Source organism: Topomyia yanbarensis, chromosome 3 (genome assembly GCF_030247195.1).
Source record: "Topomyia yanbarensis strain Yona2022 chromosome 3, ASM3024719v1, whole genome shotgun sequence".
NCBI lineage: Eukaryota > Metazoa > Arthropoda > Insecta > Diptera > Culicidae > Topomyia > Topomyia yanbarensis.
This window is the reverse complement of record NC_080672.1, coordinates 136,938,987-136,951,564: the sequence shown is the minus strand read 5'-3', so window position 1 is coordinate 136,951,564 and position 12,578 is coordinate 136,938,987. Positions and strand designations below refer to the sequence as shown.

The window sequence follows — 12,578 nt, the reverse complement described above, 5'->3', positions numbered from 1 at the left end:
GGAACGACGCTAGGAGGTGTAGATTAGTGATTTCAAAAATGGTCGTTTTATGGTCACCCTAGCGTACATGCTTCATGGATCTTTAAAGCTAAGTTAGTTTGGTAATTATCAACCCTTAATTCCGGAACTAAAAGTCCAATCAACAAATTTAATAGCAGCCGATGGGAAGGTTGTACCTTTAATTTGAGACTAAATTTGTGCAAATCAGTCCAGCCATCTCTGAGAAACAGAGGTGACGTATTAGACCTGTTTACCCTAACAGAAAATAAGAGCATCTCCTTGTTTACTTTGTTTTACTCTTTCGATTAATACGGCGGTGTTCGATAACTCTACAATGATTCTCTATGATTTATGCTGAACGTAAATTCTCTCTGGTAAAAGCCAAAGAGAATAGTGAAAGAGACGAAGAGTGAAAATCAGTCAAAACGGCAACACTCCCTTTATGATGATTTCAACACTAGAATTTTGGCAACCGCTTCCACAGGCAGCACTTTACATGACTCCTATTATATTTTGAAAACAAACCGTATGTCGATCGTTGGATTTGTTTATCAAACGATGCGCATTTCGAAACAAAGAGATGAAATAATTCTAAAGCTTGTTTTTACTCATACATATATTCTAGAATGCACCTCACAATCACGATTGAACCAAATTCTGACGAAAATTGAAATTTCTTTTTTAATAGATGTACAATACTTATCTCCTCCAACTCAGGCATGAGTAATGTTTATTTACATTGCACGATTGGTCTGCTCAATAAGGTATTTTTGGCTTCACACTATTCGTCTCTTTCCCTATTCTCTTTGGTAAAAGCGATCGATTTATTGAGTTACACTGTTTTCGTAAATATGCACACCAAAAAATAATGAAATTTAGCGACATGTACATCAATACGAATGTAAATATACAAAGGCTGAATTAAAACTTTTCGTTGAGAATTAAGTTGAATTCGATGCACTCAATGGGAGCATCAAAAAGCATATGATTTTACACTTCCGTTCCTCTTATATTACATGTCATTTATTTTACAGCAATATTGGATTAAAAATACATTAAAGAGCATTTGTATCCTATTTAATGAAGCTGTAATTTTCAATCAACGTGTAAAATTATAATGAAATTCGTGGAAGAAAGCACGACAAATTGTGTGTATTTGTGGTGGAACTTCATTTTACATTTATATTCATCTTCCAAATATGTGCATGAAAATAAATTTAAAATTACAAAATATTTGTTTCTGTGTGGTAACATTAGCCACATCACCCTTTGATGGTCAGTTTATATCAAAGTACTGTCGTAAATACCCTGTTTTATGGGTTCAATGTATGCATTACTTCAAATCTCGCATCACACGTGGTTTATGAATGCTCTCCATTCATTGTTATTTCTCTTTCCATCAGCTAGCCCCTCAAGATCATTTTCAACGCATCATATGCGGCGGGACCAGAATATTATTAATAAAATACTGACAAAACTGCTTCAATACGTCTATCCCATTTGAAATCTACAGCTAGAATATCACCTTACACCATCAATATAATGATAAATAATTGATGTTGTCAATATTTCTGCTCGTTTAGGGTGAGCTAAACAGCGCTAAACAGTATACGTGTGGGTAAGGGGGTGCGATGCAAATTGCTGACTAGAGAGAAAGAAACAAAAACAATTCAAATCTGAATAGAAAGCGAAGGCTCTTCATTATCGTTTTCAAACTCGAGCATTGCGGTTCGGTAAGCGCAGGCGTAATTTGGAAGGACGTTATCATTTGAGTGTGCGTAATTTCCAGGAACAGGCAGTTTTATTCGGATGTAGTGATGGATCTCGAAAAGCTCAAATGCGTTCTGTGCCACAAATTTCCCGAGGAGGAGGTGTATGAATGCAGCGGTAAGCATCTTGGATGCAAATCCTGCGTTGACCGGTTGAATGTTCGTCTATGTCAGGTGAGTGTATATAGCATGTAAAGTGATAAGCCAGCAAGTGAATCTACAGTTCATGGTTTGTTTTGATTTTCAATTTAGTGATAAACTCTGTGAGCACGCTGTTATAAACTGCAATCTGTTAAGTGAATGAATGAATCATGAATGATAAAATGTGTTGTGGAGCAAAGAAACTCGAAAAATAGTGGCAAGTAAATCCCACGCTGTTATGGCAACTTGAGTTTGGGAAGGCAAAATTAATTAGAACAAGGCCTACTTTATTTGCTTTATGTGTTTTAGCATGACTGTTTTTGTTTAGCGTGACAGACTTGTCGCCAAGAACTCCGTTCATTATTGTTTCGATTACTGCTTTAAAAATTATTTGCTTCATTTTTAATTTGACGTGCTTGTGCTTATTTTGGGACTGCATTCTATTCGTGGAACTTGATCGTATTTTCTAAATATTGAAAATGTGCTTGTGCCCAAAATGTAAATGTTATGAATGTTTATTATCGTTATTGTAATTTGTTTATTAAGGGCTTTAACCGAACTTTCACCCGAATATTATCGTTATGTTATGAATGTTTATTATTGCGCTTTTGCAAACCTAACGCTGATTTCATTATTGGATTCGAGTCGCTCTAGGTTTGCTCAAAACTCACTTTTATATGGATTTTATGACCATTAGAGCAACTCGCTCGAATCTAACCCCTCTTCCCCGAATACGTAACGTATAAGCGTTTTATTCTTTTCTCAGTAATAGCATGTTACGTCACGTTCTAGCTTTCTCCCAGTCTCCCATATTTCTTAAAATGTAACATTTGGTCATATGCCCTGCGGTTGGGAGCTTACGTAATTTATGAACGGCCCTTAAGTAAACCCAGAACTGAGAAACGAAGATTTGCAGAGCCTGCACGCAGAACTTTATTTATGTATCGATAGCATATTTTTATATCTGCTTCTCGTTTCTTCTGCTGTAACTTTTATGCATTGGACATATTCGGTCTATCCATTCATTGAATGCTAGAAAATATACAAAAATCACAGTTGAATAAAAGAGGCGGGAATAGAAAGTATGTTCACTCTGCATATTTTTATTTATCAGTGTGCATACTTTCTATTTCTGTCTCCTTTATTCTGCTGTGATTTTTATGCATTTTTTAGCATATACTTCTAGACTAGAAGTAGTAAGCATACAATGAGTGGATCGACCGGATATGTCTAATGCATAAAATTTTCAGCAGAGAGGCAGAAAGAAATATACCATCGATGATCAAATAAACATCTCCATGCAACATACAATGCGATCCTCCGAGTTGTACTGTTTAATCGGATGATGGTATTGGTGGAATCTTATGGCGTTTTCGCTTGAACCCGAAACAGAGTCAGGCTCTAACCCCAACTGCTATCAGTTCATAGGGTGATGTGCCTATTATGGCAGTAGAGCCTATTGTGACCCTATTTCGTATCCCTTGGTTTCGAACCAAGCATATGAGATAATGACAATATCGATTTGGCTAAAACAGGTGTGCAAAAAAAGCTCAAGTTATATTCTTTATTTGTTGTGCACATACGTATTCAGAACTATCCACTAAATCCAACTTTTAATTAAAACAAAATCACCTTATTGAAATATCTGCTGATCCGCCTCACTCGCGTAGTGAACCGAAACAGAACGCAACGGCGCTTAGCAAAATAAACACTTTCGAGCCAGCATTTACCGCCTCATATCTCGTTATTCCGGCACAAATATATTAAATATTGCACTGATACATACCTTTATTTTAGCTGGAGAACCTTTTTACGATTATTTCACTTTAAAAGCACTCGTCAAACACTAGAATAGGCCTAGTGTTATAATAGGATAAAACTAAATACGGGGGTTCCTATTATTGGCATGTTTTGCTGATACACTACCACAATCAAAACCAACTTTTTGCATCCATCATACAGAAAAGAATCACCAGTGCGGCCAAACCAAAACATGAACTTGAAAACATAATGTTATGCAATTTCAGGTATAAGTAATCAATTATTTCAAGTTATTCAACTAATTGTTGATTGCAGATATTTTATTTTCATCTGCACATACAATTTGGATCGGGAGGAAGTAATGTGTGATGTGAACTTTATATTCCAGTTGTTAACTTTCGCATGGTTATTTCCTGCATGCGCAGTTCTGGGCGCTCTTCTATTAACAGCTGATGAGTTTCTTTCGTGTGCGTAATGTTTACGTTTGTTTTGATCGGCTGAAAAAAGCAGAATAATTCGTTTTAGAAATCACGCGTTGGCGTCCATGATCTGGATACCTAGTTAGAATCGACGCAAATGAAATATGAGGCATTGCGTTTCAACTAGATTGTTTTTCTATGAGGTGGAAATCGGCACACACATGATGCGATAATTGGAACGTTCAGGTGGGAATAGATGCACAGAATAGAACATTTATTTTCATTTGTACTGAAAATTGAGACAATTCTGCCAAATAAGCATTATACAGATGTTTAAGAAACAGTGCACTGATACTTTATTCTGAAAAAGGTTATAGGTAATATGGCTTCTTTTTAAGTTGTTCAAAAAATAGTGCGACCCTCTCCATAATGGTGCCAAAATAGGCTCATCACCCTATATTTTGACAGCAGTTGGGGTTAGAAACTGACTCAGTTTCGCTTCAAGCAAAAACGACATTAGAAGAACGAGATAAGTAGTGTGATGAAAAGGGAGAATTGGAGGTACGTTTAATACAATGGTACAATGAGGTATATATAGGTGTGGCAGATCACACGGTTTGCTAGTATTGGCAACCAAAAATATGTAAACAATCCTGAAGCCAGGGATGCCAAGTGTTTTTCCAAAAAATCTGTAATATTTTTTTAAAAAGTGGAATTGTCTGGATGACCCAAATTCTTTGGGAAAAGGTGTATTCTTCACCGATTGGCTATATTTGTTACGTTTTACTAATGAAACATGTTTGTATATTAGTAAATATATCGGCTTACTAAAAATTTGGTGATTGCGCTGCTAATCTGGAAATGTCCAATGCTTGATTTTCAGCATAGATCACATTGATTAAATTTGAATCTCAGAGTTTCCAGAATCTTGGACTGCAAAAAACGATGGTATGTTGTGTTTCCAGCTTTCTCAAAAAGTGGTTAATGAAACTTATTTTGATATTTTTCAAATTGTCTGGATAAATCTGGACAAATTCCCTGAAATCTGGATCAGACAAACATAAATCTTTATGTCTGGACGAGGCTTGAAAATCTTGATGAATCCAGATAAATCTGGAAGGTTGGCACCCCTGATTACAACAGAAGTAAAATACAGTAACAATCAATTATGTATTTGTATTTGCGTTTTGTATGTTTATTTGCAACAACAACCTGTTAGCATAAGCTTTATATCAGGTTAAGGAAAAATATATGTCGCAGTTACGTTGTGTAGGGCAGTAGAGTGGTCTAAAAAAATTTGTGCGATAGTGGCTTAGCCGAATTTGAAAATATAAGCGAAAACAGGAAATTTAAGCTGTTTCTTGCTTTCAAATTCCAAACTGATCCACTGGCACAAGTCACTTGAAAATACTGCAATTTTCACAATTTCATTAAATTAACATTGCTTATTTCTATTGCATTGAAGTTTATTTAAGCTATTTTTGAGTATTCATGAAAAATAAACACGATTTTATCCGCCTTGCAATGAAATGAGACATTTCTTACACGTATCACTAGAGGTGAGATAAACACAGTTTCGGGTTCTGCAGTAATAAAACCTCAAATCAACCGAATAAATTAAAGAAAATCAATAAAATAAGTGAAACTAAAAAAATAAAGCAAAAAAAATGAAAAATAGTCATCAAATGATGCAGAAGATCAATATAAATCGAATTAATCAAATAAATCATTAGTTCAGTTCATTGAATATAGAATTAGACAATATTAAATTTGGCACCACCAAGCTAACGCATTTGTGCCTATCAAATAAACGAAATGAATTAAAAAAATGCCGAAGAGAACAAAAATGGCCAGCTATTTATAAAGGTGTAAACAGCTTGCATGGCGGCGACTTTGCATTCACTAACATGTTTGTTGCAGGTTTTGTCGCATCATAGTATTATTCGTGGCATTTAAAACTGGACTCCATGAAAGTGCGATTTTTCTTATAAAAGTGCGCTTTTACATTGAATCGTTTTCATGTATGAGGCGCACTTATTCCTCGTTGGATAATACATAAGTGCGTAATAGACACCAAGACGATTCAATGTTAAAGCGCAGTTCTATTGGCGTTTCCGCACTTTCAGTCGCACTTGTTATGTGCGCAATGCGCTATACATATAATAAATGAAAGCGCGGCCAGCAAGCGTGGAAAACCTTTACTCAGCCTATAACTTTGAGTTTAATGCGGTGATATATTTATACATCAATCGATTGCAATTAATGCAGGATACAATTTATGGAAGAAAATTTTATGAATTTCGTTGAAAGTGTGTCATTGCGTTAAATTGAAAAAATATTGGCCAATTGAGCAAAAAAAATTAATTTATTCATATTACTATGATCTTTTTGTATATTTTCAATGAATTTTTAAAAACTTTCTTCCATAAATTGTAGCCTGCATTATTTACATCCGATTGATGCATAAATATGCACATATCATTAAATTCAAATTAAATAAATCAATTAAATTCAAAGTTATAGGCTTAATAAATGATAAAACAAGCTGTTTATGCCTTCAAACCGTTGTTCGTATTCCGTACGCGGCGAAATTCGGCGTGGAAGAACTTAGTTACAAATGGTGGGCCATTTTTTTCACGGCGGATTGTTGTTAGGTACTAAAAGTAGTATGTGATATGTTTTCGAATAAAGAAGAGGCGCAGAATACTTTCTTATTTTATATTTTTATAAAAAATTGTTTAAAAAGTAACTTCTTGGATCGTAAAAAAATCAAGAAAAATCTGTGTCTTACGACAGTTTTATTGCTGGTTAGTTCGCTAAAATCGGTCAATTAGGTCGCTCGTAGTAATTTTTTAAAAATAAACGGGCCAAAAAAATAAAATATTATCAAATATCAATATTTTAAATATCAAAAAAATCGGTTCTTCCGTCGAAATTCCGTTATCACCTAATTTGGATGGCCCGTTTTAGAAATTTTGACTGAGATCAAAGGTATTCAACGATTCGATTCCGAGCATGCTCAATCTTTTCAATGGTGTCACGTAATACACCAACGATTTTGTTATTTGTCTCAATGTGAAACTTAAAGTTTCGGCGAGCGTTTCTTTAGATCACCTAGGTGTGGTAACGATTCTTCCGCAATAATTGTATAATCCGATTCGCAACCGATTTGCAGTTCAATCCGAAACCCGTTCATACGAATTTCGGCGTATTTGCGCCTTTGTATAACCTAGGCTCATCAGCCAGGACAGGGCTAAATACTTCTGTCCTATCCTATCCCAGGAACCTAGGACCAAAGGAGTAACATTAACTCTCTTAGCTAAGTCACTCCCTACGATTTATCAAATCCCCATCAGATTGAAACGGTCGGTACGGTTGTCCACGTTTCTTCCTTATTCAAGATTTGAAATAGTTCGTTGATTAAATTCTTCATTAAATGAATAATGTAATTGCCGTATAATTTTGAATCATCTTCACTTTGTACGCTGCACAGTTGGCCTGGCCGCTTTAATAATTGTGTCACATATCATATGTACCACAAACAATAATATTGACAAGAAAAATTGTAGGCGAACGTCTACAATTTTCCCGGATCCCTTCATGTATTGGCTGTGTATATGTTAACTAGACTATACTGACTTCGGCGTATTTGCGCCTTTGGATCACACGTGTGTTGTGTTGATCGCATAGTCACGTTTCCTCTGAATATTTCGTTTTGATTCCTTCTTATTCTGAAAATTCTTCTTCCCGTTGGATCTCTGCACTTGCAGTGAAACTTTCACAGTAGCATTATTTATGCTGCACTTTTCCGCAACTAGTGTGAGGCAGGGGTAAGTGGTGTACGAGCAGTGAGCAACGAAATGCACTGCCAGCACGATACGATCGTCTGGGAGTTTGAGCTGCATTCTGTATTTTCTTTTCCGGCATCCCGTTGGGTGTCCGATTCAATTTCCGATTGTTGCAGCTTTTGGGTTTTCAATAACATATATGATTTGTGTTGGAGATTATTCATTTGCTGACACCATAACAATTTTTTTATTGCCATTGGATTCGCTACAGTTTTTCATTTTGACGAGCTATCTCGTCCAAATCTATATATGTTATCTCATTTGGAATTTGCTTGAAACGAAACTGATACCATTTTCTTTTTTGCCTGGTGCTACAACGCTGTAGTGCTAAAAAAGAGATAGAATGATTACACCCAAGTTTGGATGAGTGTAGCACCGACTACACCGGTGTAGTGCACCATCAAAAACGAAAATGCCATGAGTTTGGTTCTAACCCTAAATGCTGTGGAAATGTGTTGGAGTTGGAACCTGATTCAGTTTCGGAGTCTAGCAAAAACGGCATCAGAATGCTATCCGGCGAGGAATATCAAGCTTTACTTTGAACATGTTTACGCTAAAATCTCCACATGATTTGTTCGCCGCACTGGGATATGTGATAGTGTCGTTTGTGTTTGTAAATACTGAAATGATCGGAAAAATACAAACATCGGATGTCCAAACATCTCCGTCCAGCGTTGTCACTATGTCCGCAAACAAAACTTGTAGTGGAGTTTCCTGTAAAATAAAATTGACATAGGGATCCAACGAATTCAATTTTCGGAGAAACATTTTCACGCGGCTCTTATCTTACGAGGTAGTGCCGCACTCAGTAAACACTGGCATCGCCCGTACCGTTTATCAAAACAACTCCGTGGTGAGGATTGTAAGGCAAATCATTATCCATCAATTTGACAAGCTGTTCCAGAAGCGCTTTTCTGTGCAGTTCATCCTACTCGAGGATGTTTGTGAACTCTGCCTCGCTTGACATGCTGATATTCCCGTAATCGTTTAAAAATCAAAGAAACGACGCAAATTTACGTCGCATTGAGCGGATTTGCTGCCACAATGTTGTGTCCCATAGGTAAAACACGCAGATTATAGGATCAACTTGTTAGTTTAATTTTAATTCCCTCCCCTAGGTGGACGGGTTTGACGGTATTGCAAACATCATCAAGCATATTTGTGCATCAGTTTTAAAGAACTTCTGGCAGACAACTGCTTTAAGATGGATATTGCATTATGCCTCGATAGTGGTGCATCGAGGAGACCAAGAGGGCTTATAGGCTTTTTTATATTTTGTGTTTTTTCATACTCTGCACCAGCCCAAACTAACGATCAACCGACAGCCTGTGCACACTGGCGAGGCCGACTGGCGGATCGACGTGGAATGATCTTTTGTGGGCTGTGTTTGCAAACATTGTTCAACGGCTTAAGGTTCAAGTTACCTTTTTTAAGCATGTGTTAGAATTGAACGCTTGGTAGTGTGGGTAGGAAAATTTGTGTTCAGCTTTGCCACCGGATTATCCATTTAAACCTTTTTAAAACTCTAAAAGAAGAATATCAGTTGATTTATTAGATCATCACGATTCAATTCATGCAAAATACCTGCTGGAAAAACCATCGGCTTAGCTAAACGGTGCTTTTGAAAAAGTGGCTGTGGTTTTTTCATTGCGCAGTTGTGGTGCGTACCCCAGCTCGGTGTGGTAGTGTGATAAAAAATCACAGCCACTTTTTCAAAAGCACCATCCAGCTAAGCCGATGGTTTTTCCAGCAGGTATTTTGCATGAATTGAATCGTGATGATCTAATAAATCGACTGATATTCTTCTTTTAGAGTTTTGAAAAGGTTTAAATGGATAATCTGGTGGCAAAGCTGAACACAATTTTTCTTACGCATACTACCAAGCCTTGAGGTAACTTGAGCCTTAATGCAAGTGTTTGTGAGGACGGCTCGCAAATGGGGTCGTTGTGTGTCGAATTATTGGTCGATTTCGTCAACGTGCACAGGCCAATTAATTAAAGAAATGTAGAAGTAGAAACCTATTAGACAGTTTTCAGTAATGTTGTATAATTGTTATCTGCTAGTCGTATGTATATCTGTGTATGTGTTCATCTGAGCCTGACAGCTGGGTCAGGGAATGGGTGCAGAACTGGTCAAGGAGCTTTTATTCCCAGGTGATACGATCCTTGAAATCACTGATCGGCCATGTTGGTGCTGGAAACGACAGCTAACAACATTGTTTACTACATCTCCATGCATGTTTGCTTGGATTTCGGTATGCAAACAAAGTTGTTCGCTGTTATTATTCTTCCCCGCAGCTTGCGGTACGCTTACCTCTCCTCACCTAGTTACTGCCAAAGACAAATCACCTTAGAACTCTAAGCACCTTGGAACTGACTATTGCTTGATAGATTAGAGAGTAACCTTTTCTAGGATTTGTTGGTCACTTTTTATCGGACTTCAATTCGTGCATTCTATTCGATTCATTAGGGAAGATTGGATTGGATAAATTAAGGTACAATTAATTTACCGATGCACGTCAATTATTCATTCTCGGTCAGCACAGCATGATGACATCCTAACATAATGCAATTGTCGTTAATGGTGGATAAACATCGTTTTTTGGCATTTAGACGAGTTAAAGTAGTATGAACACATGTTACATGTGTTCTTTTTTTCTACTCCATTAGTCGGTTTTTGTTGTACTTCTGTTAGTGTGCTTTTCAATTACAGGTGTATACGAAACATAATATCGGTCAGTTTATACACTTTTAATTAATCTAGCATCTTTTTTCTTTATTCGGCATGTTATGAGTCCTTCTATTACTATATCCAAAATTAGTTTTATACTAACACTCACTAACACAATTGATTGAATATTCTCTCATATACACTCACAATCTCCCATTCCGAACGTACAAACGCTCGTGGCCTTCATGATAACACAAACCTAGTCACAAATGCGAACATGAAATTGCAATCATCTACGCATGCTTACGTCCGCAATCTCGCCAACATTAAAACACCCCGGTAACTAAGCGAACGTTGTAGAACCTATAAATTTGCCAATGCGGTCTCAAGCATTAACCCACCGCTCGCGCGGTCATGAATCGGTCACGTCCGGAAGTCCCTACCCTCGGTCCATGTAGTCTAGCCTCATATCTTCAGTTAGACCAATCAAAAAATGACGCTTATATTCACTAGACGACACGTTTCATGGCGACATGACCGGGAGCTCTAGTGATTTGGGGCGAGTAACTCACTTCTAGCATCTCTACCATGTACTAAAAAATAAGCAGCAGATTCACGGTCCGCGCCCGGTCATTCAAGAATGCACGCAAATATGCGAATATCCACACGATTATAAATTCGAATTTATGCGCGCGAAATTATATACACGGTAACATACAAATGCTCGAGCCCTTCGCGATTACACCATTACGCAATTAGTGAGCACCCACGTCAACCCGGACAGATATGAATCCCTGGACTCGAACGCTAAATAATTACAGATATTTGTCTGGCAACCGGGGACGTTGGATCTTCGTTACCTGTGTTCAAGGCACAATAGCTTCGTCCGTCAGGTCAAGGATGCATGAAACCCGTTAGCCGCTACCCTCGGCCCTAGCTGCTCATAAAGGGATAAAAAATTGTTATTTTAATTTCAATTTCATGCACGATATTAGTTTGAATAAATTTAGTGCATCAGGTATCAATCTTTAATACTAGTTTAATCGTAAATATTCCTCTAATGCGTCAGCCAGGAAAATAGTTATTCATATTCTATTGAACATAATTGTAAGTCTTCATATCGATCTCACTTTAGTAGATCGAGGAGGCCGGGACAGATAATATGAATCTGGTCACGTATCTAGGCATGCAATCGCGATCATTCGTGCGCATATATGCTCGCATACATAAAAATGCTCCGGTGATCACGGCAATATGTTAGCACTTACGAATTACTAAACGCGATCAAGTGCGATTATACCTTCGCCCATTCTCAAGCGCTCTTGAATCGTTCCGTTCCGGAAGTCCCTACATTGGGTTCTAGCAGCCTTCAGTCTGTGTCTCAAAGAAAACAAAACTCATATACACGCGGAGTTTCTGGGCTCCACGAGCGGATAATATAATGATAACGGGGATCTCACACGCTCCTAGATTTGAACAACATGAAATCGTACAACGTCCATGGCCGCGATCCCGCAAACATTAAACGCCCCTGTGAACGTTTTAACACCTACGAATTTATGAACGTAGTCTCAAGTGCGATTACACTAGTGGCGTAGTAGCGGGGGGAGGACCACCCCCCCCCCAAATTTCATTGAAATTTCATAAATTGTGCATTCTACAAAAATGTGCGTAATATTTTAAATGGAATTTTCTGAGTCTCTTTAGCAAAAGTTATCTTCTGGGAATATCTCCCTGTAGTGAAAATTGGAGTAGGGTAATTTCACCGTTGGAAAATATCCGAGTAGCTCTCGATACATTCTGGGAGCAAAATACTCAAGGAGATGGGTATCAGTTTAGCGAGAAATTCCGCTGCCGGGGAACTCTCAGTCGGATTAAGGTGAGTTTATCGCCGGAGACTATCGGAGTAGATCGCGACAAAGCTGGAAACTAAATGGCTTACGGAAACTGGAGCTAGACAGTGGAAGTGG

At 37.6% G+C, this 12,578-nt stretch overlaps 1 protein-coding gene across 5 annotated transcripts in view; it reads left to right on the top strand.

Annotated features, from left to right (window-relative positions):
• The window catches only part of LOC131690839 (E3 ubiquitin-protein ligase sina-like), a 30,652-nt gene that overhangs the window by 7,706 nt on the left and 10,368 nt on the right, over positions 1-12,578 (top strand). For 2 of the 5 annotated variants that reach the window (XM_058976898.1, XM_058976902.1), the window contains exon 2: positions 1,514-1,943. In XM_058976898.1, coding sequence (XP_058832881.1) covers positions 1,818-1,943 — 126 coding nt within the window. In that variant the 5' untranslated portion in view covers positions 1,514-1,817. The remainder of the gene's footprint in view (positions 1-1,513; positions 1,944-12,578) is intronic. The other 3 variants (XM_058976899.1, XM_058976901.1, XM_058976900.1) reach the window with 3 other exon arrangements.